Raw genomic sequence first — 27,663 nt, forward strand, 5'->3', positions numbered from 1 at the left:
ATTTTATTTTATTTTATTTTATTTTATTTTATTTTATTTTATTTTATGTGCATGAGTATTTTGCCTGCATATATATGTGTGTGCCTGTTGCCCATGGAGGTCAGGAGAGGGCATTACCCTAGAACTGGGGTTACAGATGGATGTGAGCAGCCCTGTGGGTGCTGGAAATCAAAGCCAATCCTCTCCAAGAGCAGCCAATGCTTCTAGCCAATTAATCAACAACTTCTTTCAGGTAGTTTGAAAATAAATAAGCACATATAATAACACTGATGTGCATATGCGTTGAGATTATTCAGAAGCTTAAAAAAACTGTGATCACTTTCTCCCTGTGGAACTAAACAGTCTTTCTTTGCTGGGAGTTGGGAGCAGGGGCTGACTGAGAGGCCTTGAGCGCCCTGAGCATGCGCTCTACCATTGAGCTGGCATCCCCAGAACCGAGCCGTCTCTTCAAGTTTTTACTTAGTTAGGGTATACTTTTGCTAGAACCATGTTGAATTGTTAGCTCTTTATATTGCTTCCAATAAAACTAAACACCCTACTGTTTGATGTTGGTCCTTGTTTATGTGAGGCGGCCTTTTGAACCACGGAAAAGGACAGAGATCTAGTCTACCAGAGCCCCTGAGGAACAAGGAACCTCCTCTCTCTTACTCCCAGACATGGGAAAGAGAACCATTTACCAATTTAAGAAGAAGTTCTTGGGGCCTGGAGAGATGGCTCAGTGGTTAAGAAGTAGTTCTTTTAACATTTTTCTCAGTTCACACACACACACACACACACACACACACACACACACACACACTCACACACACATCAGCTAGTGATATGGCTCAGCCTGTAAGGGTGCTTGTTGCCAAGGTTGATGGAACTACCGGGCCTAGGATTTTCTACTTTCATTTTAATTATGATACACATTGGCTTATCTGAGCATTTTCAAATATCCAGCACTTGATCTAGTAACTTGTTTCTTTTAACCTAAATTTTAACTTGCTTCTTTATTTCTTGTTTTGTTTGTAATTTTCCAGTTTTTGATGTTCATATTTAGGGAGTGCTTTTAATAGCCACTGAAGTATTTATATGTATTTAAATGTATAAGTATTTATATGTAAGGCTGGGCAGAGGGCTCAGTGGCTAAGAGTGCTGGCTTCCCAGTCATAAGGACCAGAGTTATGATCCAGGCACTTGCAAAACAAGCCATGAGTTCTGTCCATACCTGAAACCCCAGCTCTGGGTGTGAGCAAGGTGAGATGAAGGCAGGAACTCTGGGGCTTGAGGGCTTGCAGCTAGAGCCAAGAAAACGCAAGCCCCAGGTTTAGGGAAAAGATTGTCTCAAAAAAAATTGGCTAATTTTAAAATAATTAATATATACTTATTCATTTTATCTACATAATAGGATGGTATCCTGTTTAATTATTTCAGTATTTGTGTATGTCCTCAATTATAATAATACAAATGCAAAAAACTTACTTCAGCCATTAACTCCAATGGGGCACGAGTCTCCTTTCTAACAGGGGCCCCATCATCTTCATCATTGGAATCATCCTCTCCATCACCATCTGTCGACTCTGACAGCTTCTCGAGGTCCTCAAGGCAATACTCACTATTTTTCTGCTGCTTTACAAGGACCAAATCCTTGCCTGCTTCACCTTAAACAGAACACACACAGCCAATAAACAATGGAAAGTTGAGATGTTAAATTAAACCAGATACTGTTAGCACCCATGAAATTGATCTATTAATAAAAACAATCAGCACACAAAAATCATTACTCCTTCCATCCTTATGCATACTGGTTCATTTACCTCTAAACAACATTCCAATGGGATGGCTGTCTCATCCATCTATCTATCTATCTATCTATCTATCTATCTATCTATCTATCTATCTATCTATCTATCTGCCTATCTATCTATCTGTCTGTCTGTCTATTTATTATGTATTGGTCCTTCAAGACAAGGTTTCTTTTTTAAAACACTCTAATGTAATTTAATTTTATGGTCTGCATTCATATCTGTGTAAGGGTGCCGGATCCCCTGGAACTGTAGTTACAGACAGTTGTGAGCTACTGGCTGGGTGGGTGCTGGAAATGAACCAGAGGCCTCTGAAGAGCAGCCAGTGCTCCTAAACTGCTAAGTGTCTCTCTCTCTAGCTGGGCACACTTTCTATTCCCATCTACTGATGAAGAAACTGGGGACAAAGAGGTGAAGCAACCCCACATTCAGGTTGATGAGGCAACCCACTTGGTCTGGGAGTCAGTTTGGGTAGAGTTGAAACTTTTAATGGCATTCTATACTATTCTTTCCTAAAATACATTAAAATGTACTATTGGGGCAGCTTGAAATACTGTTTACTTGCTTTCTTCTAACGTGCTCTCTGGGAAGCACTGTGGGGTGAGCCTTTGGCTTTGTGGAGTCTTTCATGCTTTCAGACTGAACTCATTAGGGAGACCCAGCCCCTTCTCAGAGGATTCTGAGGGTCTACAAAGTTTCTTCTTTGATGGTGTCATGGCCATACTCTAAAGGTATAAACACATATACAGAAGAGAAAACAAAGACATTCATGAGAGAGCACCAGAGAAGACAGGCTGGGAAAAAAACAGCAGGAAAAAAAGATAAAAGATAAAAGCGATTCCAAGTCAAACGTGCCAGCCTGAAAAAACGACGCTGGATCTTCAGGACCCATTTACCTGCTTTTGTCTTATCCAGAGTCTCCATGGAGCCACACCCTCAGACCCTCCAGAGGGCACCTGGTCTTTGCACCTCACCATACTGATGTCATCAGAGCAAGGTCATAATAGGCGATTAAGAACATCCTGCGACATCACAAGGATGGTCTCAACTCACAGACACTTGGTGTTGTGAGGCTGTTTCCTAATGTCTGGATCCAAAGTATTCTTCTCTCTTGGGTGCTGTTTATTTCACCGTAGCCCCTCTCACAGCCTTAGAACAACCTTCAAGTTGTTTTATATCACTGTTTGAAAGTTTCATGTTTTAAAAGTGATTGATAAAAGCTGCATGTATTCAGCCAGGTGTGGTGGTGGTGCACACCTTTAATCCTAGCCCGCCTGGAGGCAGAGGCAGGCGGATTTATGAGTTTAAGGCCAGCCTGGTCTACAGAGTGAGTTCCATGACAACCAGGGCTACACAGAAGAACCCTGTCTTGAAACAAAAAAAAAAAAGCGTGCATGCACAGAGTACCATGTAATGCTTTGATGCATGCCTACATTTTGTAATGTTTAAATCAGGTTTAACATATCTCGTCAAATGTGTCACTTCCTTATGGAGAAAACAAACTCCAGCAGTCTAATTTTTTGGAACAGCACATTTTCCTTGTCTACTCATCCTACTGTTTAGCAACACATCAGCCTTCTAACTCTTATCTCTAACTTGGAATGAACTGTGTTTTTGTTTGTTTATTTTTGCTTTGTTTTTGCTCAGTCCTCCTTTCTCCCTTCTCTGCCCAGTCTCTGATTACTTCTTCTCCAGTCCTAACTATGGTCCCATTGATGAGAGACCTTTTGCTGAGAGCTCTTCGGCATTGACTCTCTCTGCCTGCAGGCCTTGTTTCATTTAATACAAAGATCTCCAGTTCCATCTGTGTTGTAAATGACAGGATTTTGGTTATTATTAGCATCCAAACAGTGTTCCTTTTTGTAAGTAAACCATATCTTCTGTATCTATTCTTCTACTGATGAACACTTTTTTTTTAAAGAACTGGCCAACTCTCTCTAAAATGGGAACTTCCCAAGAGAAAGGACAGTGCCTGCTTTGACAACTGTATCCAGTTTTTAAATTGGTACCTGGAACTCTGACTTGTTAAGTTTTCACAGTATTTTAATCCATTTGAGGATTTAACATCCTCCAGTGATCATCTTATATAACAGATATCCACAGATGTCTTTTCTGGCTGTATATTCCATAACCCAGGATATGAGTTTGAAAGTACTGCTTCCTTTGACCTGCCTAGAGCTACAGTGTTGTCAACTCAAGTCCAAAGGTCATGGACAGTGGGCTAAAACAGAAGGCACAATTACTCAGTTGAGGAAGACAAAAGCTCACTATTACCTGTATTTTCTTGTAGGAAGGAAGATGACCACAGGTCAAGATGCTGATTGAAGTGATCTTTACTTTCAATACTCCTGGAAGATGGTCTGGTTTTGCTATTTTTAAAAGAGACTTTATTTTCATTCTTCTTTGAAGAGGCTTCTTTTCTAACCGTTAAAGGAAACAGTGAGATAGCTCATCAGTCACAGCACACTTCAACATTTTATAAAGGTTCATGGAACACACACATGCACACTACCGTTTCAAAGAAAATTACAATACACCTAACAAATAGACTTAAATACTTGGAATGTTGGCTCGTCTTTGGAAAAGCATAATTTTTATTGCTCACGAAAAACTATTCCCGCATGACATTTATTATTGTATAACAATTCGTAGACTCTTCTCAGAGTTCCAACACAGAGCATGTAAGAGAATCACTTACAAAAATGCTTTTGGCTCCTGGTGAGATGGTGAAGTAAAACCATTTAAGGAAATCGGCCTTGAATGGCTTTTGGAGTTTGTAAATAGATGCGTGCACTCATCAAGCGCGAGTTCTGCAGTTAGGTTCCAGCACTAATATTAACCCCACGGTTAACAGCCTCTTTTTACATTTCAAAGTTCATGCCAATAAACAGCCCATGCAGACAAAGCATTCCACATGCAGCACTCCATCCACAGAGAAACACGTCTATGCTTGTGAAAAAAAAAAAAAAAAACAATCCAAATCCCTTTTCAGGGTTGTTGAGAATCAGTGTCAGACAGGTGGTGGCAGGGCAAGCCTTGAATCCTGGTACGTGGGCGGCAGAGGCAGGAGGAGCTCTGAGTTTGAGGTCAGCTGGTCTACTAAGCAAGTTCCAGGACAGCCAAGGCTACACAAAAAAAACCCGGTCTCAAAAAACAAACAAACAAACAAAAAAAAAAAAAAAAAACAAGAACAATAAGAAAAAACATTTCAGTGTGTCTCTTTTGGAAACTTCAAAAAGCAAAAATTCAACATCTAGTTTAGGTGGAAAAATACAGAGATAAAATTATGGTGGCTTTGCCCCTTCAAAGAAGACGGACATCTAAAAAAACCATAGTATCGTTAGCTATCTTGAGTTCTGCTTTCTTCCTCTTTCTTTTGCATGTGTTAATGTGTATGGGCGTGTGTCATGGCATGTGTGTGGAGGTCAGAGGACAATAATTGTAGATGCTGGTTCTCTCTTTCCAACAGATAGGTCCTGGGGATCAAACTTAAGAAATCAGGCTGGGTGGCAAGCTCCTTCTACCTTCTGCTCTCTCTTGCTAGCCCCCAGGTTTTGACTTTACAAATAGGTTGACCAGTTTACTTTATTCCTTAGTAGAGGCAAGAATGGAGCTTTAATTTCTCCAGGATATTTGACTAAGTTATCCCATTCTTAGCTGTTCACCCAGAAAAGTCTAAGCCAACATACCCCAATAAACAAACCTGACATCCATGTTTATTATTATTATTATTGTACTATTCACCATAGCCAGGAAGTTGAACCACTCTAATATTCATCAGTGGATATGTGATGGTTTCCCCCATAGGCTCATATGTTTGAATGTTTGGGTCCCAGTTTGAGAAGAATTAGGAGGTGTGGCTTATTGGAGCAGGTATGGCCTTGTTGGGGAAAGTAAATAACAGGAGGTGGGCTTTGAGGTTTCAAAAGCCTATGCCAGGCCCAGCCTTACTCTCTCTGCTTGCAACTTGTGAATCAGATGTGAGCTCCCAGCTACTGCTCCAGTGTCATTCTGTCCTTCCTGCTGCCATACTCATCATGATGGCCATGGACTCACCCTCTGAAACCGTAAGCAAGCCCCCAATTAAACCTAAATTGCCTTGGTCATGGTGTTTCATCAAAGCAATAGTCAACCTAACTAAGACAGGAGGAATATATAAAGAAAATATACACACAATGAAATGTTACACACCATCGAGCCAGACATTTGGGAGGCAGAGGCAGGCTATTCTTTGAGTTGAAGGCCAGCCTGCTCTATATAGTGAGTTCTAGGACAGCCAGCGCTACACAGGAATACCCTGTCTCAAAGTCTTACCCTCCCTCCAGGAGAGTTATGCATCATTCAAGAAAAATGAAATCGGAACATTTCCAGGAAATGGATGCACTGGAAAGTACTGTGTAAAGAGAGAAAAAGTGAGAGTCAGAAAGACAGACCATGCATTCTCTCAGGTGCAGAAGCCAACTTTAAAATTACATTTATATGTGTGTTTATACATGTGTTTATAGATTATGAAACTAGAAGAGGAAGAAAGCAATCTCAAGAACAGTAGGAAACGGGGTAATAGACTGTGGAAAAGAAGAGTAGAAAGGGAGGCTGACTGGAAGAAAGAAAAGGAACATGTTGCAGGGGGTGAGGGGTGCAGTGGGGGAGGGGAATAACTGAGAACACAGAAAGACACCTGTGTGAAGATGCCATGATGAAACCTCATACTCTGTACACCTAAAAACTCCTTTTAAAAGAGAGATAAAAATGGCAGCAGGGCCAAACCAACACACCCCCTTCTCTGGATGTAAAGAAGGCCCAGAAAGACGATTTAAGTTCTGCATCTGACCCTTTCATCTTCTTCCCCCCCCTTTTTATTATTACCATCTATTACAATATATTCAATTTGTATCTCGGCTGTGCCCCCCCATCTCCTCCCAATACCACCCTCCCTTCCTCTTCTCCTCCTTTGCCCCTCCCTCTAGTGCACTGACAGAGGTAGTCCTCCCCTTCCCTCTGACCCTAGCCTATCAGGTCTCATCAGGAATGGCTGCATTGTCTTCCTCTAGAGGTGAAGCTGCCCCCTTCACCTCCCCTTTCATCATCTAATTGTGTCAGAACATCCACAAGAAGCTTGACATTGAGAGCTCACTGAAGTCCTCAGTGTCCTGGGATGGCAAGACTGTTGTTAGGCTTCCATACAACCCATCCTGAGTGCTGGGATTACAGGCATGCGCCATGTGCCCAGCTGACATTATTGTTTTATACACCACCAAAGAAAGAAAGACATTGTTAAAGCTGGCATCAACTGAAATCAATATGAGACAGTATATCTGCCTAAGACTGTGGGTAAGAGGATGCCAGCAGATCCCGTAACATAGCCCTGAGAAGGGGAGCTAGGCAGCACAGATCTGAGGATCTGAGTAATTTGAAAGCGTCCTGATTAATCAATCCTAAGCACACAGAGGCAGGTGACAAGTTCACTGTGCTGTAGATGTATGAGATGCTATTGCTGCAAGCAGCAACCACAAACACCCATGACCAAAACCTACCTGAGCACTGACCCAGTCACGGTTTGAACAGTAAAGCACAAAGTGCCTTTCCTCTCACGTCCTGCAGAGTCTACAGTGCAGATGCTCAAGGAATCAGAGGCCAGAAATCCAATGTTTTCTCCAACTAAAAACTACTAACTTCAGCAGAGTGTGGCAGCACATGCCTTTAACCTCAGCACTCAGGAGACAGAGACAGGTGGATCTCTATGAGTTAGAGGGTAGCTTGGTCTACACAGTGAGTTCCAAGCCAACCTGAGCTACCCAGTGAGACTCTGTCTCAAAACAAACAAACAAACAAACAAACAAACAACAAAAACAAGCCAGCCCCCCCCCCCGTTGGTAAATGTTCTTGTGCAATGTATACAATTTACCCTTGTTCATTCAAATGCTGATTTCTCTACCCCACTCTCTGGTTTCAATCCCACACTGCAATGTCACCTGTCTCAAATTTGTGTAAACATGCCACCATTTGTTCTCTGTATTTTCAATAAAACAACCAGCCAATGCTGAGCAAGGGAGAGAATAGAGTGGGATATCCTGTTCCAGAGGGGAGGAGAAGGAAGAGAGTGAGAGGATTGGCAGAAAGCAGGAATTGGCAAGAGAGGACTTCGAACCATGAGGAGAGATGAACCAGTCCTAAGATATGACTAAAAGCAAGTATAATGTGGGAAATCTGAATGGGAGGAAACTATGTGGGCTTGGAGGTTTAGGATGGAGTAACTATTGCCCAGCATTGTGCTCTAGGCTAATTAAAGAAATCCTAGTCTTTGTGTGGTGATTTGGTTATTCAGCTGGTTAAGGAATAACCACTGCTTAACTAAAAGATAAATTGATAATAAATATTAATAACCCACAACAAATGGCAACTAATTTAAGTATCCACACCCTTTAAATCATACATTAACATAATTTGGTGGGGGGAAATAAGCTCCCAGTGATAAAACCCAAACTTAAAACCTAAAAATTCCCAGGTCAATTACTGACTCTTTATGAGAGATTCTTAAACAGGCCCAGGAGCAAAAGACAGCCTACTGTGGGCAAACCTGAGACTTAACATAACAAAACTGACTGCCTACAGTCTAACAGGAGGGGTACACAGCATGGCTTCCTTATACTGTGGCTGTCTCAGCTCAGCTCAGCTCAGAGCAACAACAGCAGCCATGGCTGGAAAGATGGGAACTGGAGGCAGACAGACCTCTAGACAGAGCTTGGCCTAAAACTGCATCTAAAATAAAAAATGCCATGGCAGAGGGTGTTTTAATGCCTTTTGGCTTTGTTTAGTTATCATAGTCATGGATCTGGTTGCAATATGTTTAATGGTGATGGCTCCTCTCCATGACTTCTCCAAGAAAGTTCAAGGAGAAAATGAGGGGAAAGCCAAGGAATGGAATATTAAGTTACAGACAATAGAAAAGGCACTCTTCCTAATAAAAATTAGGTTAATAGCGGCTAAAATTCAAAGCTCTCTGGCTGCAAGATACTTTGTCAGCTCCTTCTGGTAAGGGCCTGCCGATTCACTGCAACAACAACTAAATTCGAAAAAATAACCAACTGGGCTTTGCTTGTTACAGTCTAAATTGGCACAAATGACCCAAAACTTAAAGTTTTCTTATCTCTTTGCTTGATTTTCATTTAAAGGCTTTGAGTTACAATGATATGGATTTGAGAAAAAAAATATTTGAACAAGTTGGTGAAGACACATGCCTTTAATCCCAACACAAAGTAAAAAGACAGGCAGATCTCTGAGTTCCAGATCAGCCTAATTTACCTAATAAAAGCCAGGGTGGCAACTCCTGCTATTTAGCCACTTGCAGAGAATAGTCTGATTCAAAATGACAAAATTTTCCTTAAGGTTACTATGTCAGTAAGCTGTTTTGTCCTTACTGACCTAAAGGTTAGATTCACATCAATTTTAGGTTTATTTAAGGAGAGATGATGTCACACTGTTCTAAAAAGGCCAGCCAATCTCAAAAACTGGTACTTCCACAGAAATGGTACAAAAGGGCATTTTGGTTTAAGAAATATGTTCTGTTGGTCAATGTAAGGACTCAAAATTAGGCTGGGAGACAAACATGCAAACTGCATGCCTCCCACATCAAAAAACTTTTAAGTGCTGACTAGATAAAGGTGTCACACTGCTCTGGAAGCAGGCTTATCCTTTCAAATGGCGGGGGGGGGGGAGGGTGGCAGGGAGGATGTGGGTCATGCCTGATGCAGAAAAGATACAGGGGGCTTACAGGTGGCAAAGCACATTCGAGCCTATTTAAGTCCTAGAAACTCAAATATTACAATTCATATGTTTAAAAGGCTGAACAATCCACCCCATGTCATAAAAGGGGCGAGCCAAAAAATAGCCACAACCAATATAAAAAGCCAGGTACAAGATGCCTAGGGTATGTTTAAATGCTAACGGTAAAAGGGAGTTTATATAAAGTTTGGCTATAAAGGCATAACTGTCCATTAGGAATAGAAAAAGGGATAAGACAAAATAGCTACAACATATATAAAAACCTACACCAAAACCTCTAAACAGGTACAAGATGCCTAGGGTATGCCTAAACCCTAAATTAAAAAGGAATTTATATAAAGTTTACTTAAAACATGCCTTTTCTTAGTTTTCAAGGCAACCAGTTTGTCTCTCTAAAGGGAGGCCTTCTCTTGGGAGATAGGTTGGCCTAATACAACAAGGGCCCAAGAGCCCAAAAAAGATATTTTGATCTTGTTTTGATTTCAACATAATAATGATTATATGTTCAATAATAATGGTAACATATTGCTGATCTCTTCACATGTGAACAACTCTGAAACTGACTGAGACATAAAAAAATGTCTCTAGCCAGAACTCTAACAATACATGGCCAAAAAATCATTGGCTATAATATCCTCAAAATTTATTATGCCGTTCTTTTAATTGGCATAGATAAAATTGGTTTACAGTTCAGTTTCATTATGAACATCTCATATATTTATAATTTTAGAACTGTATAATGCTTGTGAGAAATTATATGTTTGCAGAACAGAAGAACTGGACACTGGAGATGCTGGATCAAAACTGACAGAAATCCTCCTTCCAGCATGCTGAGACATTGACATATCTGTTCCAGCATCTTGCATGTTCCAGCATTCTGCTTGTTCCTGCTTCAACTGCTTCAATTGCTCTTTCTCATCAAAGTCTGATCCCAAGAGAGCTTTAAAGAAAGCTACTAATCTCGATTGGTCCAGCATTTTAGAATATCCCAAACAGGACTTCTATTAAGCCTGATTTCTCAACATTCAAAGACTGGACCACAAATGTTAATGATTGCTTAATTAACCATTTTCCCCAATTTCCTTTGGGCTCCCTAACAGGATTTCTGTGTGCCCAAAATGTCAGTTAGAAGAAATTCATGAGAATGTCCAATTTCCTTTAAGGGAGGGTTGGGTAGGTTTTTGGTTGTTTTCTGTGCCTATGAGTATCATTGGGAGATGGTTATAAATTATTAATGGTCTTATTCAGAGAGAAAACACGGTTAGACTCAGGGATTTCTCTCTTTTCTCTTTTCCTTTCTCTTTTCTCTATTTTTCTTTCTTAGATAAGGAGAAAAGGGGTTGAAAAGAAAAAAAGGGGAATACAGGGTTATCTTATAGGAATAATAAGACAAAAGGTAGATTATTGAATCTACTCAACTTAAGGTTTAATTTGTTATTTTCAAATAAGGTTAATTTTAACTCTGGTATAGGATTTTGCATATTGATGCAAAAATAAGTCTATTTTTAATACATTGGTAAATTTTAGTATACTGATACAAATTCAAGGGTACTTCCAATACTTTTAAACTGTTATTACCAACTGTTTAGGGTATTAGCTAGTGCAAGTTAATTGCTAGTTATTCAACTCAAAATCATGTCACAGACTAGTCTAATTCATCACAGGAGTATATATACTAGGTTTAACAGATAGATATGAGTTTGTAGACAGGTTGATTACATAAAGACAGGTAAGTCTTCAAAAACTTCAGAGACCTACAGAATATGGCATTTTAAAATGTCTTTATTATTTTAAAGATTCTTTGACAATGAGACAGGTCATCTCCTGGCAGCACCCCACCTACGTCAAAGATGGTGATGAACATCAAAGAACCTCCATATGGAGATGGCTTCAAATGTGGCAAACGAGCCACCCAGACAAAAAGAAAATGCCCTCATTTCATGACAGACAGAATTCTGCCAAAAATGGGCAAGCTTAAATACAGGACAAGTTGACTGCTGAATTCTGCCAAGACAGGGTAAGCAAGTCCTAAATAGTTCCTGCTTCATATGTATGTCAAATATTCTGAGCCAGAAGGCTAAAGGTAATGCTCCAATTTTATAGAGAGTTATGGGTGACTGTTCAAGCAGCAAACTGTCTCTGTCAATTTTTTATTTTTTGGAAGCTGCTAACATGCACTTCCTATTTACTCAAGTAACTAATTTTATTCCTTCTCAAGTCTCTGGTGGGGTTGAACACCAAATAGTTACAGTTCCACAGTTAAGCCTAAGTTGTTTAGAATTTAAGAAAAAGTTATAAAATAGGTAATACCAATAGGATAAAAGTTAATTTAGGTACAGAACTCTAAACTTGTCAAGATAGAATAGATAATCAAATACTTTCTCCTAAGTTGCCAAATACACATGGACAGGACATTGCACATGTAAATTTTATCTAAGAGTTTTCATAACTTTTATAATAATTATTGTATTGAAAAAAAGGAGCCTTTTATTATACTTAAAGGGGTAAATGTTGGTAAATGTTCTTGTGGAATGTTTACAATTTACCCTTGTTCATTCAAATGCTGACTTCTCTACCCGACTATCTGGTTTTAATCCAGACACTGCACTGTGATGCTTATTCTAAGCATCACCTGTCTCAAGTTTGTGTAAACATGCCACCATTTGTTCTCTGTATTTTCAATAAAACAACCAGCCAATGCTGTGCAAAGGAGAGAATAGGGTGGGACATCCTGGTCTGGAAGGTAGGAGAAGAAAGTGAGTGGGAAGAGTCAGAGAGCAGGGATAGGAGAGGACTTGGAACCATGAGCAGAGATGAACTGGACCTAAGATATGACTAAAAGCAAGTATAATGAGTGAAATTTGAATAGGAGGAAACTATGTGGGCTTGGAGGTTTAGGATTGAATAACTATTGCCTAGCATTGTGCTCTAGGTTAATTAAATAAATCCTAGTCTCTGTGTGGTGATTTGGGTATTCAGCTGGTTTAGGAATAACCGCTGCTTAACTAGAAGATAAATCAATAAGAAATATTAATAACCCGCAACACCCCCCCCCCAAATCCTACTGACTTCCTTTTGGGAAGATAATGATATCCACAATAATAAAGATTCTAACTAGTTAATAAACCATTAAAAGTTTCATTGCTTTCACAACAGTGACAACAGAGGAAAGATTTCAAATTTTACTGTATATACTAACATCCTTTAGATATGGAAGGTATTTAATTAAGTAGTTTTAAAAGTTACAAAGTTCCTCAGGTTAGACAGTCCAGGAGAACATGGTATGCTGGAGGATAGATATCCTAAATTTCAGCATTTTCTTTAGTTTTTAATGTCTATATTTCGGCATATTTAGAAAATGTCCTCCAACGGTTATTAGAATTAATAATATTTTCAGAGAACTTACAATTTAAATTTTGCCTTAAATGATTTACATTAGTCAAGCATGGGCCAAAAACCAAAACCACTTAAATCTTACTTTGCTGAAAATGTATTAGCTGCACCTGGGGAGATCTGTGCACAAAGCTTGCTTGCCAATCTTGGTCTGAGTCCAAAGCAGCATTTGCTTAAAAGTGAAGTAGAAATGAGAAAACAGCTTAGTATTCATTTTAGCATTCATTTATAGCACACACACCCTTATATAACAATCCGACCCCCCCCCCCCCCCCCCCCCCCCACACACACACACAGTTTCCTTAGCCTTGGTCAAAGAATGGTGGATTTGCTTTAGCCACGTCCCCTGGGACAGGTGCAAACACCCAGAACAAGGGAAAGAAGAGTGGTCTTTAACCTAGCACAGGTGCAGGGGTGGGAGGATGGGAGGACGGAGGGTGGGGGGTTGTCTTTAATCGAACCAGACCTCCTGGTCAGCGGGTGAAGCCAACAATGGGATGAAAGTGGATGGGAAGCTCCACTGAGAATCCATTGACTTTGCAGGAGTTAATCCTCCTTTGAGCTACAGTCCCCACAGTTTTCCATTTTGACTTGTCTTCAACCTCATTTACCTTCAACCTTGGATAAGGGGTGGTCACAGCCACACATCTGTGGGGCTTGGGCTCGATGGCTGGATTTACCAGCCTTTGCGCTTGTCCCTGCTAGGAAACCTGACCCCGGTGCTCTTGTAGTCAAATGCTGAGTGCAGAGTCGTGACTTGCCCCTCTGCTTTTCTGACTGGGTCCAGGCTCCTCTATCCCCCGGGCTGCGTTTCCCTGGAATGTGGCTCACCTCTGCTCCAGTCCCACCCCTGCACAGCACCATCTACGAGCTCTGGCTAAGAGAATTACAGCGCCGAGGACTGTCTCCAGCCACACCAACCCCGAGGCACACAATCTCCTCCGACTGTCAGTTTGCCAGGGTCTAGATCACGTTGGAGTTTACAGATTCGAGTTACCAGTGGTGAAAGAGCTATTAAATATGAGCGGCACCATTACATGGATGGACCTCAGGGCTTAATAAAAACAAGAAAGCAGGCTGAGCACTGAACTCCCATCATGCCTCCTTCCCGGCCACGACGCAGCGATAGCCTAACTATGATACAGAACAAACCCTTCTCACTTACATTGCTTTTGACAGGTATTTGTCAGCAATAAGAGAAGCAACCGATACAGCAGGGCTCATGGACACCACAGTCACTTATTTCCTATTAACTTCCATTACTCCTGAACCTTGATTGGATCTCATGCTTTTTGATTGTGCTTTCAACTATGTGATAACAGGATATACAGCAGTATTGTATATGTAGATGGATATACTTTATACAGACTTTTTTTCTGGTGGACTATAATTTGAAAAAATTATAATCATAATTATTTAAAAATGTAAGCCCTCTGATATTGGTCTATTACACATTACTTTCTTTCTGATGCAAAACATACAGGGTGGTAAGATGGCAGAGTCCATAAAGGCACTTTGTGCCAAGCCTGATGGAACTGAGTTCGAGTTCTAGGCCCTACATGACAGAAGGAAAGAATCAACTACTAGAACTGTCACCTGACCTTCACGTATGTGGTCCATGCCACTCCCTACATAAATAGGTCAGTTTCTGAGACAAGGAGTCTCTGTGCAGCCCTGGCTGTCCCTGAACTTGCTCTGTAGAGCAGGCGGGTCTTGAACTCAGAGATCCAACTGCCTCTGCCTCTGAAGTGCTGGGATTAAAGGTGTGAACCACCACTGCCCCTGTACAAGTTTTTTTTAATTTTTTTAAGCTATTACTAAGTATGGCAATTAACATATATGTTGCATAGAGTGGAAATTTTCTCAGCCAATAGTATTCAAAATGAACCAGGACTTCAGGCATGATAGACAATGTGCCTGCAGCTCCCAAAAGCTGCAATCATATATATTATATATATATCTGGATATTGTTTCAGTCCTTTGACCCTGTGAGTCTTGGGAACTGAACTGAGGTGGCCAGGCCTGGCACTGGCACCTTTTACTTTTTTTCATTTGCCTCCCTCCATATGTCTGTGCACCATGTGTGTGAAGCACTAAAAAAGGCCAGAAGAGGGCATTGGATCCCCTGAGTTACAGGTGGTTGTGAGGCACCCTGGGAATGCTGGGTATCAAAAATAGGCACTCAGGAAGAGGTTCTTAACTGCTGAGCCATCTCTCCAGCCCTAGAAATTTGTTTTAAGGTCAATATTCAAACTGCAATTCTTCATTAATAAATAGAATATTTTTCCCCAAAAGGTATAGATAATTGTTATCATGAAGTATTTTAATCAAGTATCCGAACTGGCGCTGTCACTGGAGCTAATACCTCACAGTCAGCAATTCAGTTGATCTACACTGTGTTTCCAAATACCAGTCTCCTCAGCTATTCACGGGGATCTTTTTCCTTTATGTAGAACTAATGTTGCATGTTAAATGAGCAGAGAATACTAACTTTAAAGTAAGTATTCACTTACAGCGATGTTCTAAAGAAGGAAGCAGGATCAAAGGAAAACAGGAAAGAGTAGTGGAAATTAAACAAAAGACAGAGTAGCCAGAACACACTATGTTTAAGCATTAGAGGCAGAGGTGAGTATCACCTATTTTTCACAGTTTAATTTCCATTTAAAATATCCCTCTAGTCAAGTAGCAACTGCAGCCACTCAAGGCTGCCTTTGCAGGCTTAATTAGGTGACAAATGGTTTGCATTATCTACTTCTAATTACTTAAAAGGTAAGGCCAAGACATTTTCTTACCGTGACACTTCTTTATTTGTGTCAATCATCACTTTTTCTGAAAGAGAAGAAAAAAAAATATTAAGTATTTTTTCAACAGTGCTACCCTAACATAAAATTTTAATTGTGAAATAGTTAAGGCTTTTTTTTTTTTTTTTTTTTTTAAGATAGGTAACACCGGATTTCACTGTTAAGTTACATAACCACACCCAACCATTCCAATATTCTTCTTAATGTTCAGAACAAGATTATGGTCAATGAGACCCATAGCCAAACTTTGGGCAGAGTGCAGGGAATCTTATGAAAGAAGGGTGAGATAGAAAGACCTGGAAGGGTCTGGAGCTCCACAAGGAGAACAACAGAACCAAAAAATTCTAGGCCTAGGGGTCTTTTCTGAGACTGATAACTCTAACCAAGGACCATTCATGGAGATAACCTAGAACCCCTAAACAGATGTAGCCCATGGAAGCTTGTATCCAAATGGGCCCCCTAGTAAGGGGAACAGGGGCTATCTCTGATATGAACTCAGTGGCTGGCTCTTTGATCACCTCCCCCCTGAGGTGGGTGCAGCCTTATCAGGCCACAGAGGAAGATTATGAAAGACAGTCCTGGGAGACCTGATAGGCTAGGGTCAGATGGAAGGTGAGGAGGACCTCCCTTATCAGTGGACTGGGGAAGGGGCATGGGAGGAGGGCAGGATTGGGAGGGGTCAAGGGTGGGGGCTACAGCTGGGATACAAAGTGAATAAATTGTAATAAAAATTGTATTAAAAAAGATCATGGTCAAATACATTCTAAGTAATAAATCATTTACCTTTTGAATCATACACTAGCAATCTTCCATTCTGTCTGCTTTTTGGTACCTAAAATAGAAGCAGGAATAAGAATTAGAATTATTATTATTTTGCTTTGAATATTAGAAAAACATATTAAAAGCCTTTATGTAAATATTTCTATAGTGTCATACATACTAAAGCCAATTATTTTTAAACCTTATAAGTTGATGGTAAAGTTGACCTAAAGCATTCTTTTGTTTTTTCTTTTCTCTTTCTTTTTCGGTTTTTGGAGACAGGGCTTCTGTGTAGCCTTGACTGTCCTCCTGGACTTGTTTTGTAGATCAGGCTGGCCTCCAACTCACAGAGATCCAACTGTCTCTGCCTCCCCTATTCCTCGGATTAGAGGTATGGGCCACCACACCCAACTAACCCAAAGCATTTTTAAGACAAAGCAATAAACAAGAACAAAACCTCCAGCAATATGCATTTTATTTACCTACTTTTTCTTGAAACAAGTCATATTTGTGCATTCATGGCTGGCCTTATTATATAACCATGTTTGAGACAGGGTTTCTCTGTGTAGCCTTGGCTGTCCAGGAACTCACATGGTAGACCAGGCTGGCCTGGAAATCACAGAGCCACTTGCCTCTGCCTCCCAACTGTGTGGGATCAAAGGCACACGCCATCCCTGCCCAGTGAGCGTCTTATCTTTTTGCTTTCCCTTCCGAGGTGTTAGGACTGAGGTGGAGAAATGGCTTAGCCATTAAAAGGGTTGTTTTGCCTCACAAGCAAAAACAACCAAAGACAAGAAAGACAGGCTTGTGTAACCATGCCTGGATGGCTTCCTTTCCAACTGTCTCTCTCACACAGACTCAATCTTGAGAGTTCATGCCCATTCCTGGAGGCTGGGATTTGAAAGGAGTGCTCCCTGAATGCATGCTAGGCAAGCACTATAGCAACGGAGCTACACGCCCACCTTGCATTCTTTACCTTTGCAACATCTTTCTTATCTAGGTAGTTTCTGAAAAAACAAAGAAACAAGATATTTACTCTGTACATTTCTGAACACTTGTACAAATGTCAGTAGAAATGAAACAAGCATAGAACTGTCGGCAGGCTGTTAAGCATGGATTGAGAAATGAAGTTATAAAGTCTACAGTGGTGGTTCTCAACCTGTGGGTTGTGACCCCTTTGAGGAGTCAGCTGACCTTTCCAGAGGGTTCCCCGAAGACCATGAGGGGGGGAGAGATATTTACATTACAATTCAAAACAGTAACAAACTTACAGTTACAAAGTAGCAATGAAAATAATTTTGTGATTGGATCATGACATGAGGAACTATATTAAAGGGTTTTAGCACTAGGAAGGTTAAGAACCACCAGCCTGGAGAAATCAACTTTCCTCTCATCTCACACATTGGAGTCATGGAAACTGTGCTGTGGGAATGATTCTGCCTGGGACAGTGGTGTGCTGAGTGGGCCCCTAGTTCTGTCACCTTCCTTGTTCATTCTCTTGTAGTCTAGGTCTCAACTGAAGATACTGCCAAAAGCAGGCCCGAGACACCTTTCCCGCTGAGCTGACTCGGGAAATCGTAACTTCATTTATACTTCTCTCCCTAACCTCAACAAACTAAACACAAGAAATAAATCTCTGCTGCTATCCAGTTTGCTGGTGCCATAAAAGGCACATTTTAGAGTAGATGTGAGTCAGAGAAAAGGAAGGCTTCCACATTTAGGATATGGAATTTTATTAAAGCATTATTTAAATATATACATGTACAAACTAATCTTTCATTTTATCCAATAATACATTTAATTCTAGCATATGGTGACAATTTACTTGTCCCTCTCCGTTGGCTCCACATCCCATGGTAGACTTGTTTGTTTCTAAGACGGGGTCTTACTTTGTAGCTCTGACTGGCAGAGAACTCACTACACAGAGCAAGCTGGTCTTGAACTTACAGAGATCCACCTGCCTCTGCTCTGGAGTTACAGATGTGTGCCATCATGCCTGGGCCTCAAACCAGGCTTTTAAAATGGTTATCATTACATACCTGGGGATTTCGGGAATACAAAACTCAGGACCAAGACTGCGGACAACAAAGCAAAGTGTCATTAGCTGGTGTGGCTTCCTTCGCAGCTGTCTCTCTCACACAGACTCCCATTCTTGAGCAAAGCATGTTTAACCTTTCACCCCGGGCTTTGCCTTCTGGAAACTCTGACCAAGACAAATAAATAGGTTATTAACTCGATTCTCTGTTGTGGAGTTGATTGAGTGCTACAACATACCAGAAAAGCAAGGCCTCTTCTGAGGGAAGCCAGTTGTGAAGACAGAAGTAGGATAAAGGAAAGATTTCCCTCGGATTCTCTAGGCTAGGCTGAGACCACGCAGCGGTGAGCGAAGCAGGCTGCACAGGTTTCTACAGGCCTGTGCACAGCCGCTGGGGAGACCGTTTACTCCTCTCCAGCTTCAGAGCTGCACGGATGGTCCCCTTACTGGGACTGTACTGTAGGGTATACCATTCTCTCCCCCACTTCAGTGATGAAAGGAACATCAGGACAGCCAGAGCTCAGATCCTGATGGAGATCTGGACATTCCTCAGCCCAGCTTCATCATTCCCGAGGAGATGTGCTCTCTCATCCTAACTCTGAATGCCTCAGGTGTCAGCAATACTCAAGAGCCTGGGCTCTGGGTAAGAGCCTAGATTCAAAGCTGGTTCTGCCACTGCTCCGGTGAGCCCGGCAAAGTGATTTCATCTCTTTAAGCTTCAGCTCTTCCACCTGAAAAATGGGGCTTGTCAATGGGGCTGAACTTCTCTGGACAACTGAAAAGGTTCAGTGGGGTAAACTAGATTAGGGGTCTAGCATGGAGCCTGGCACACAGGAGGGATGCTGTTACAGGGGAAAATTCCTCATGCTTTATTTAAAAGAAAAGCTGGGGACATGTCCTTTGGGCTAAGATTGTTTGGGAAGCAAAATACAAGCTGTGATTGACACAAGCACACTGGCTTTGAAGACTTAATTAACTTACAAAGCCACCCCAGCTCTGAAGTACTGGCACACGTTAATAAAGACCACTGGCCCACGAAGAATGCTGTAATGCTCAACACGGAAGGTCCGAGTGCCCCCTAAATACTGGGATGTGGGTTGACTCTATGTCTGTCAACAGCCCCTTTGGCAATGGGAATAATTACGACAGCCTCCAATTCATGAGTAACATTCAACACCTATTTAAAATAAAAATTTGGGCTGGGGTTGTAGTTTAGGAGAAGAGCGTATTGTGTCGCTGGTATGTGTGAGGTGCTGAGTTTCACCCCCAGCCCCAAAACAGAAGAGCAAACCCTCAGTGAGCACCTGCCACGCCTCACCCAAGCCTGTGCTAAGCCCTGGAGACACAAGGATGAAGACTTCCTGCTTTTGAGAAAGAAGCTCAGCATCTCAAGGAAGAAACAGGTTCTCCCTCCGTGCGCAAGGCTTCTGAGGGGCTACCTCGTAACTTTCTGTACTGTCCAAAATGAGATGATAGTGACTACCAGGGCCAGCCAAACTCTTTTGACACGTGGACAAGAGGCGGTGCCCAAGAAGAGTATGCGGCACTGGAGGCAGAAGTGGAAAGGCTGAGGAGAAAACCCACACAACTGAGCTGTTCCTCGACAACCCTCCAGTGCCACTGTCCAGACCCAGCACCTAGGATCTTTGTTTCTTACATTTCTTCTTTAGCTGTTTTTTCTATAAGAATCCATAAACAATGTACTATAACGCCCCTGTCCTCAGATTTCGGGCCAAGGTAGTGGTGCTGTTCCCCAGCAGCCCCACCCTGTGCCAGATAGTTTTATGTCAGCGTCACAGGAGCAAGGGTCAGCTGAGAAGAGGGAACCCCAATTGAGAAAATGCCTCCTTAAGATGGGCTGTGGGCGAGCCTGTAGGGCATTTTCTTAATTAGTGATTGATGGAGAGGACCCAGCCCATCGTGGGTAGTGCCATCTCCAGGCTGTGGTCCTAGGTTCTGTAAGAAAGCGGACTGAGAAAGCCTGGAGGATGAGGAGCAAGCCAGCAAACATCGACCCTCTGCATCAGCTCCTGTCCCCAGGTTCCTGTCCCCAGGCTCCTATCCCCAGGCTCCTGTTCCATATGAGTTCGGGCCCTGACTTCCCTCAGTGATGGACAGCTATGTGGAAGTGTAAGCAAAATAAACCCTTTCCTCCCCAGGTTTCTTTGGTCATGGTGTTTCATCATAGCCATACTAACCCTAACTAGGACACTATGGTAATTCATAAGTTAACAGCGACAGGCCCAGTGGCACATGCTTGTGAACCAAGCTTGGTTTGTCACAAACGTCCCCTGAAGTTTTCCAACCAGGACTGTCATAATGCTGGGGTAATGTGAGTCTAGAATTCCAGGTTGAGAAATGAGGAGTGAGGGAAGAGAGGCTGGAGGAGAGGGTAGGAGAGGGAGAAAGACAGGGAGGGAGAGAAAGAATGGACATAAATACAAGAGGTGCACACAGGCCTCTGAGTTCCTGTTTCCACTCAACCTCTGTCCCTACCATGGGCTGGACATCTAGTTTCTCATTTTTCCTGAAACTAGATGGAGTTGTGTGCTATGGCTCTTCCTGCTGTCAAAGCTGGTGCCACAGATAAAGAGCTTTGATAACAGAATTAGCATAGCCTCTGTGCATGTCAAGTGAGAAGCGCTAAATCCACCTGCCAAGCTGAATCAAGAATTCCGACCACAAGCTTGTAACATTGTAAGATCGGGTCTTTCCCCATATAATGCCCCTGAGTCAAGCTTCACTATGAAGGTGACGTCTAACCAAGTAGAGGCCACAGTCAGGGAGCAATAGTGATTGTCCAGTTCAGTGTTAGAGACTGTGGGCAGAGGAACTTGAAATGTTGGTGGCAACAAAGTGTAAATGCCATTAATTGCCACATGCTCTAACTATTGGGCAATGCAAACCAAATGAAAAAAAAAAAGTGCTGGCCAGCAGCCCACAGACTGTGGCGATTCATTGCCTCCATTCATAAACAGAAGTGTATTGGACTAGTGCATCATTCACACAGAACAAGAGAAGCCCAAGGATAGAAAGAATCTAGTTCAAAACATCCAGGAAGCAGATGGGGGGAAGCATCAATGCACACACCCACTATGGAGGCCTGGCTAGAGAATTCAGATTGACGGAAACCACAGAGAAAGGAAACGTGGTTCTTAGCCCAGCACAGTGGCAAAATACATGCAGGACTGCAGGTTCCAAACCAGCCTGGGCTACATGACCAAGTTCAAGGCTAGTCTGGACACCTTTGCATCTGTTTCGAACAAAAACGGCCGGTGGTAGGTATTTTGCTTAGCATATGCAAGATCCCGTGTTCCGTCTTCAGTATGAGAGAAGGGGAGAGACAGCGAGTGAGAGAAATTGTTTCTTACTTATAAGTGTGTATCCCACATCACTGTAAAGCCATCAGGTCATCGGGGACTGACTGGACTCCACCCCAGTGCCACCAAACATCAAGTAAATGAGCTCCCTTGCGTGGCTGGGTATGGTGGTGTCTGCCAACAATACCAGTGGTCACTGCCAAGGCCAATGTGGGCTCAATACTAACACTGTCTCAAAAAAGAGAGAGAAAAGATAAAGAAAGAAGGGATAAAAGGAAAAAATGGAGGTCTAGAGGTCTTCTATGAAACCAAATACAAGCTCCTCATAGTTTCATTTATGTTTTCAGCCTTTGTCTTCTCACTAGGTGGAGTTCTGTGAGAAAAGAAACTCTGTGTTATTCGCCGGTTTCTAGGGCCTTGTGCCCTCCATACCGCACGAACTGATGCTCAGTAAGCATTTGTTGAATGAGTAGAACCTGAAAGAAACAGAGAGCACAGCATACAAACTAGTAGAGTTGAGCTGTTGAACGCGGCAGCAGCTAGCCATGGGCAGGAGCTGAGGCGTGTGAAACTGTGGCTAACTGAGACCAGCAGTAAACACCTCAGATTCAGGAGACTGAGTACTCAAAATGGAGGTGAGATCTCACATACACGCTCCTCTAGGCACATGTCACTAGCCAGAAGCCAGTGGGGGCCACTCAGGATCCACGTGGACTGCAAAGTCCAAACAGACCTTTATCAAATGAGTTGCTAACTCTCAAGAGTCACATTCCCAAATATTTTTATTTTAGGTTTCTCTAATAATAATGGAAGGCATAACATTCTTTTCTTTGTTGTATTTATGCAACTATCTTGCCCTTTTATTCTATTTGTTTTTATACACAACTTTGTGTTCTGGATGGCAGAGAATGTAGGAATAGAACCCACAGGTATGTGTTCTGTCCTGGCAACTGTGGTGAAAAGGAGGTTAGTGGGGGAACCCAGACACATTTTACTGTACAGCCTCAAACATACATAAAATGATCACCTATCACTTATACACAAACTGTGTATTTCCTCCTTAACAGGCAGCAACTTGCTGGAGGCAGCCTATGTTCAAATCTCAACAGATCTTGTAATTTTTAGTCAGTTCCACAACCTCCTGTAATTCAGCTCTTTTAAGCACAAAATGAGGATAAAAGGCAATCAAGTACCCCATGGCTCCTGTACAGGTAAACATGCATAACAATAGAACTTAGCTGGACACAGAGGCAAACCACCTCTGCTCCCCCTATTGCCATCATTACCCACCGCCTGGCCTGGCAAGGACAATCCTGAGCTCATTCAGAAAAGAAACCAGTTCTACTTGAACCCCGAGGCTGCTTGCACACGGAAGCAGAGGCAGTGAGTACGGCTAAGGTACACAGCTTCACTGCTGGAACTCTGGAGAGGGTGCAGTGGGAACCCTAAGAGAGTGTTGGGGTTTAACTCTAGAAAATCAACAGTTAGAGATAATTTCTGCCGAGGTTGTTTTCTGGAGATTAAAACCAACATACATACATACATATGTATGTATAATATATGTTGTCAATTACATATGTATGTATATGTATATATGTATTATACATATATATAGTTAAGGATTCGGGAGCCATTGACTTTGGATTTTAGGAGAATGAAACAAAGCATTAAAGTATCTCTCTCAGACCTCCTTTTAAAAACCAAGTTTCTTGGGACAAAAACAAACAGCTTCCACAAGTCACCTAGCTTCCGGTGTCGCTGGGCTACGTTTCATTTAAAAACTATTGGGGTGTGGCGCAGGGTAGTTCAAGGAGTCAGAAGTCACAATCTTAATTTTTGGACATTCCGGATTGTGTTTAGTGAAAATCCTTCCGGGCGATCCAGGGGAGCCAAAGCTCATATCGCTATGGCCAAACAGGCTAGAGGCAGAGTGCAAGCCACGGTGTGCTCATCCCTAGTAACCATTACGTTGTTTGCAAATATAAGTAAAAGAACCGCGGGCAACCGGGTGGACTGGGGGAGCCCTGGAATGGAACGCGACTGGGATGTTCGGTTTCATTTTGGCGGCAGGGGGAGATACGCACACGCACGCAGACCTCCCCTCCTCTCAGAAGCGCATCCTACCTTTTCGAGCAGTGCCTCGGCAGCCGTGGGACTCCACAGCCCCAACCTGGAGTAGTAGAGAAGTTTTCAGAGTTAGGCGCCGTCCGAGGTGACGACCGGGTCCCTCGTGGGAGCGCGGGGAAGTCACTCGCAGTCACCGCGGCGCTGCTTACCCGCTGGCGGCCCTGCCAAGGAGATCCCGCGAAGGGAAGACCAGGGGAGCCAGGCCCGCTCGCCACCTGCGTTGGGTTCCGAGCCGCGAGCCTGGGACGCGGCGTCGCCATGGTGACAGGAGGGGCTGCTGCCGGAGCCCCGGGAGCCGCCGGAGCCACCTAGCAACGGGGACGCCACCCGCACCGACGAGGACGCCGCGCGCAGCGACGAGGAGGCCGCGCGCAGCGGCGGGGCGAGCGGGGCGGAGCGCGGCGGGCCCCGGGCCGGACGCAGGGCGCGCGGCGGGCCCGGGGCGTGGACTGGGGTGGCTGCTGGAACCACGCGGAGGGCAGGGCTGGCGGTGCGGGTGGCCCAGCGCCCCGAGGGTCTGGGGCGACCGTGCCCCACCGTCACGCTGTGGGGCAAGTTGGGGGCGCTCACCCTAGGGCACACTTGAGCATGTACCCTAGTTACTTTGAGAAAGGCCCGAGACAGGGGGGCTGGAAGGTCGGTGTCCATACCCGATCCTTACTCTATGTGGCGGAAGGAAAGGGGCGAGATGGCCTCATTGGGGGTTACAACTTGTGGACGCCTTGAGTTGGGAGGGATGGTTGCCTCTGGATATAGATGAACAAAAATCCCCTGCACCTGAGAGCGCCCCGAGAAGATTATGGGTTTCCTGGGGGTCTCGACATCAGTTCTTCTAGAGATCCGGTTCAGGTGTTTAGAACCGCCTTTCCTACCCAGCCCGGGCCAAGTCTGGGCTCCCGTTTGCGCCCGGGCTGCTACTGAAGCACCCCAGCCAGGCTTATGCTTCACTGCTTTGGTCACAATAGAAGGTGGGAGGACTCTGTTAGAAAATTTCAACTGTCTCTAGGGGCTTATCTTCTAGGGGCCGGGGGCGGGGGAATCTCTCTCCGTGGGCACGCAGAACTTGTTGCTGGGCAACGAGCTTTGAAGGGAGACTGTTGGAATCAAATCTGGATTCGAATTTCCAGATATAAGATGGATATATGATCCATCTTATAGTGGCAGGATATAAGAAATATATTCACTACCTTAAGCGCCCTCTGGGGACATGCACTTTACCTCATGTTGAAAATATGTAAGTTTTAATGTATAGAAAATGCTTTAATTATGGCATTAATTAAAAAAAAAATAGAACCAGGCGAAGTCTATTTTCAGAGTATTACAGCGTTTCAGTTATTCTTAAATTCTCTGATCCATCCGTCCAGGTACTACTCTCTAGATGTCACTGAGTCATGGATGGTAGAAAAGCATCAAGGGAAAAAAGCTAGAATTGAGGTTTAAGGAATTCAACGAAATCATTGACAAATAGATGCCTTGTTTGATGAGACCTAGCAAGCCACCGACTTCCGTCATTGCAAGGCTTGAAACAGGTGTCGTGAGGTTTACCCAAGAGCTTTCTCAGTAAAGGCAAAAATAAAGTGTATTTTTTTCTTTCTTTCTTAAGATTTATTTATTTATTTATTTATTTAATGGATAGGAGTTGCTCTATCTGCATGTACACCTGTAAGCCAGAAGAGGGCATCAGATCTCATTACAGATGGTTGTGAGCCACAGTGTGGTTGCCGGGAATTGAACTCAGGACCTCTGGAAGAGCAGACAGCGTTCTTAACTACTGACCCATCTCTCTAGCCACCAAAAGTGTATTTCTTAATCACATTTTAAAACATTAGTTTTGTTACATTTGCTCGGTTGGTATTTATAGTCAGTGGTGGCTTTGCTGCTTATCCTACGTTGTATGGAAGTGTACGACAGTATCAAGCTGAGTGGATTAAGCTGTCTCTTTCTACTCCCTACACCCCAGGTTTATACAGTGCAAGGTTTTCAAGGTGGGTCAATTGTTCCTGCATCTCAGAACAGGGAGAGAGAAACTACTTCCAGACTAACTGGCACCTGACCAGTAACTCCTAGGTAATAGAATCCATTCTGCTGTATTATGCACCCAAATGAAACAGCCGACTTTCAGGGTAACGGTAAGGCTAACCTTCATTCCAGCGGAGTGCCTGGCCAATGCCTGTTCACCCCCACAATGGGTGTCTTACTTCACTTTGGTAAAGAAGCGTTGCATTTCGTCTTCACTTTCATAACGTGAGAAATATTTTACCCACCTCTAGAACCTTTATGTAGAACTTGCTATTGATATAATGCTCAAGTATAACGCAAAGTTTAGCTCTGGCTTGTGCATGTGGACGCTGAAAATGTTTAAAGTATCTGCCTGGAGAGCGGTTGTTTTGGCTTATTTGGTTTTTGTTTTTATTTTTCGGGACAGGGTTTCTCTGCATAGCCTTGGCTGTCTTGGACTTGCTTTGTAGACCAGGATGGCCTCGAACTCACAGTGATCTGGCTGCCTATGCCTCCCTGAGTGCTGAAATGACAGGCGTGTGCCACCACGCTCGGACATCTCCATGATTTCATGGATCATTCTTTTATTATTATTACAGATCTGAATGTTAGCAGAGCAGGTAGGAAAAAAATGTTTCAGTAACATTTAGTGTTTTCTGAGTATAAAACTAATATAAGGATTGAGATGTAGATTAGGACTTGCCTAGCACATTGCAGCCCTGGGCTTAAAGCCGAGCATTGAAAACAGAACAAACAAGATCCTTCCCAAACAGAAAACCTGGGTACCAATACACTCTCATGATGGACAATTTATAATATGCCAAAAACCACAACTATAAAAATTTAAACTACCAGCCGGTGTGCTGGTGCCTGCCTGTCATCCCAGCATTCGGGAAAGCAGAGGCAGGTGTATCTCTGTGAGTTCCAGGCCAGCCTGGTCTACAAAGTAAGTCAGTGACAGCCAAGGCTACACAGAGAAACCCTGTCTTGAAAAGCCATAACAGATAGATAGATAGATAGATAGATAGGCAGATAGATATTAAATAAAATAAATTTTAAACTACCCAAAAGTTTACTTCACAGTAGTAACCCCTGTCATTAATGCTAATTTTTACTTCCAGCCCTCTTTTGTGACATATAGTTACGAGTACTTGAATTTGATGGTCTATGTTGTTATCCTTTTTTGTTTAACATTTTCTCTGGAATGTTTTCCCAATGTCCTTAGTCTACAAAATATTTTAATGACACATATATGATCTATGCTATAACTTATTTATAATTTGTTCAGCAAGTCCCTGATTTGGAAATTTATAACCTTTCTCCTGCTAATTCATTGTTTTTGAAAATCTTTGTTGGCAGCTGTCTGTGAATGAGGCTGTATGCTGGGCATGGGAGTGCTAAAGAGTGACGGTAAAAAATAAGGTTTTCAGGAGTAGGAGGTAGGCAGATCTCTGTGAGTTCGAGGACAGGCAAAGCTACACAGAAAAACCCCGTCTCAAGAAAAAGTGGGGGGGAGACAACAAAGAAATAAGGTTTTGATGACCATCTTTGTAAATAAATCTTTGATGACATCTTTCATTCAGAGACCAAATTCCTAGGTTTATAAAAACATAACTTCAAAAGGCATTCTTTGAGCTTCAAAGGCAGACTTAAACTAGAAT

At 42.8% G+C, this 27,663-nt stretch overlaps 1 protein-coding gene across 3 annotated transcripts in view; it reads right to left on the reverse strand.

Annotated features, from left to right (window-relative positions):
• Positions 1-24,652, reverse strand: part of Erich2 (glutamate rich 2) — a 32,459-nt gene extending 7,807 nt beyond the window's left edge. The window contains exons 1-11 of one of the 3 annotated variants that reach the window (XM_055600713.1): positions 24,133-24,652; positions 24,002-24,047; positions 22,761-22,771; positions 22,084-22,109; positions 18,562-18,626; positions 17,499-17,529; positions 16,547-16,595; positions 15,755-15,791; positions 13,048-13,134; positions 4,062-4,207; positions 1,465-1,643 (exon numbers count right to left, since the gene is read on the reverse strand). In XM_055600713.1, the coding sequence (XP_055456688.1) occupies positions 1,465-1,643; positions 4,062-4,207; positions 13,048-13,134; positions 15,755-15,791; positions 16,547-16,595; positions 17,499-17,529; positions 18,562-18,626; positions 22,084-22,109; positions 22,761-22,771; positions 24,002-24,047; positions 24,133-24,652 (1,197 nt within the window). Of the gene's footprint in view, positions 1-1,464; positions 1,644-2,683; positions 2,712-4,061; positions 4,208-13,047; positions 13,135-15,754; positions 15,792-16,546; positions 16,596-17,498; positions 17,530-18,561; positions 18,627-22,083; positions 22,110-22,760; positions 22,772-24,001; positions 24,048-24,132 lie in introns of those variants that run through there. The other 2 variants (XM_055600714.1, XM_055600715.1) reach the window with 2 other exon arrangements.
• Positions 24,653-27,663: the final 3,011 nt, after the last annotated feature.

Source organism: Psammomys obesus, unplaced genomic scaffold (genome assembly GCF_907164565.1).
Source record: "Psammomys obesus unplaced genomic scaffold, mPsaObe1.curated_primary_1811, whole genome shotgun sequence".
NCBI classification, from domain to species: Eukaryota; Metazoa; Chordata; class Mammalia; order Rodentia; family Muridae; genus Psammomys; species Psammomys obesus.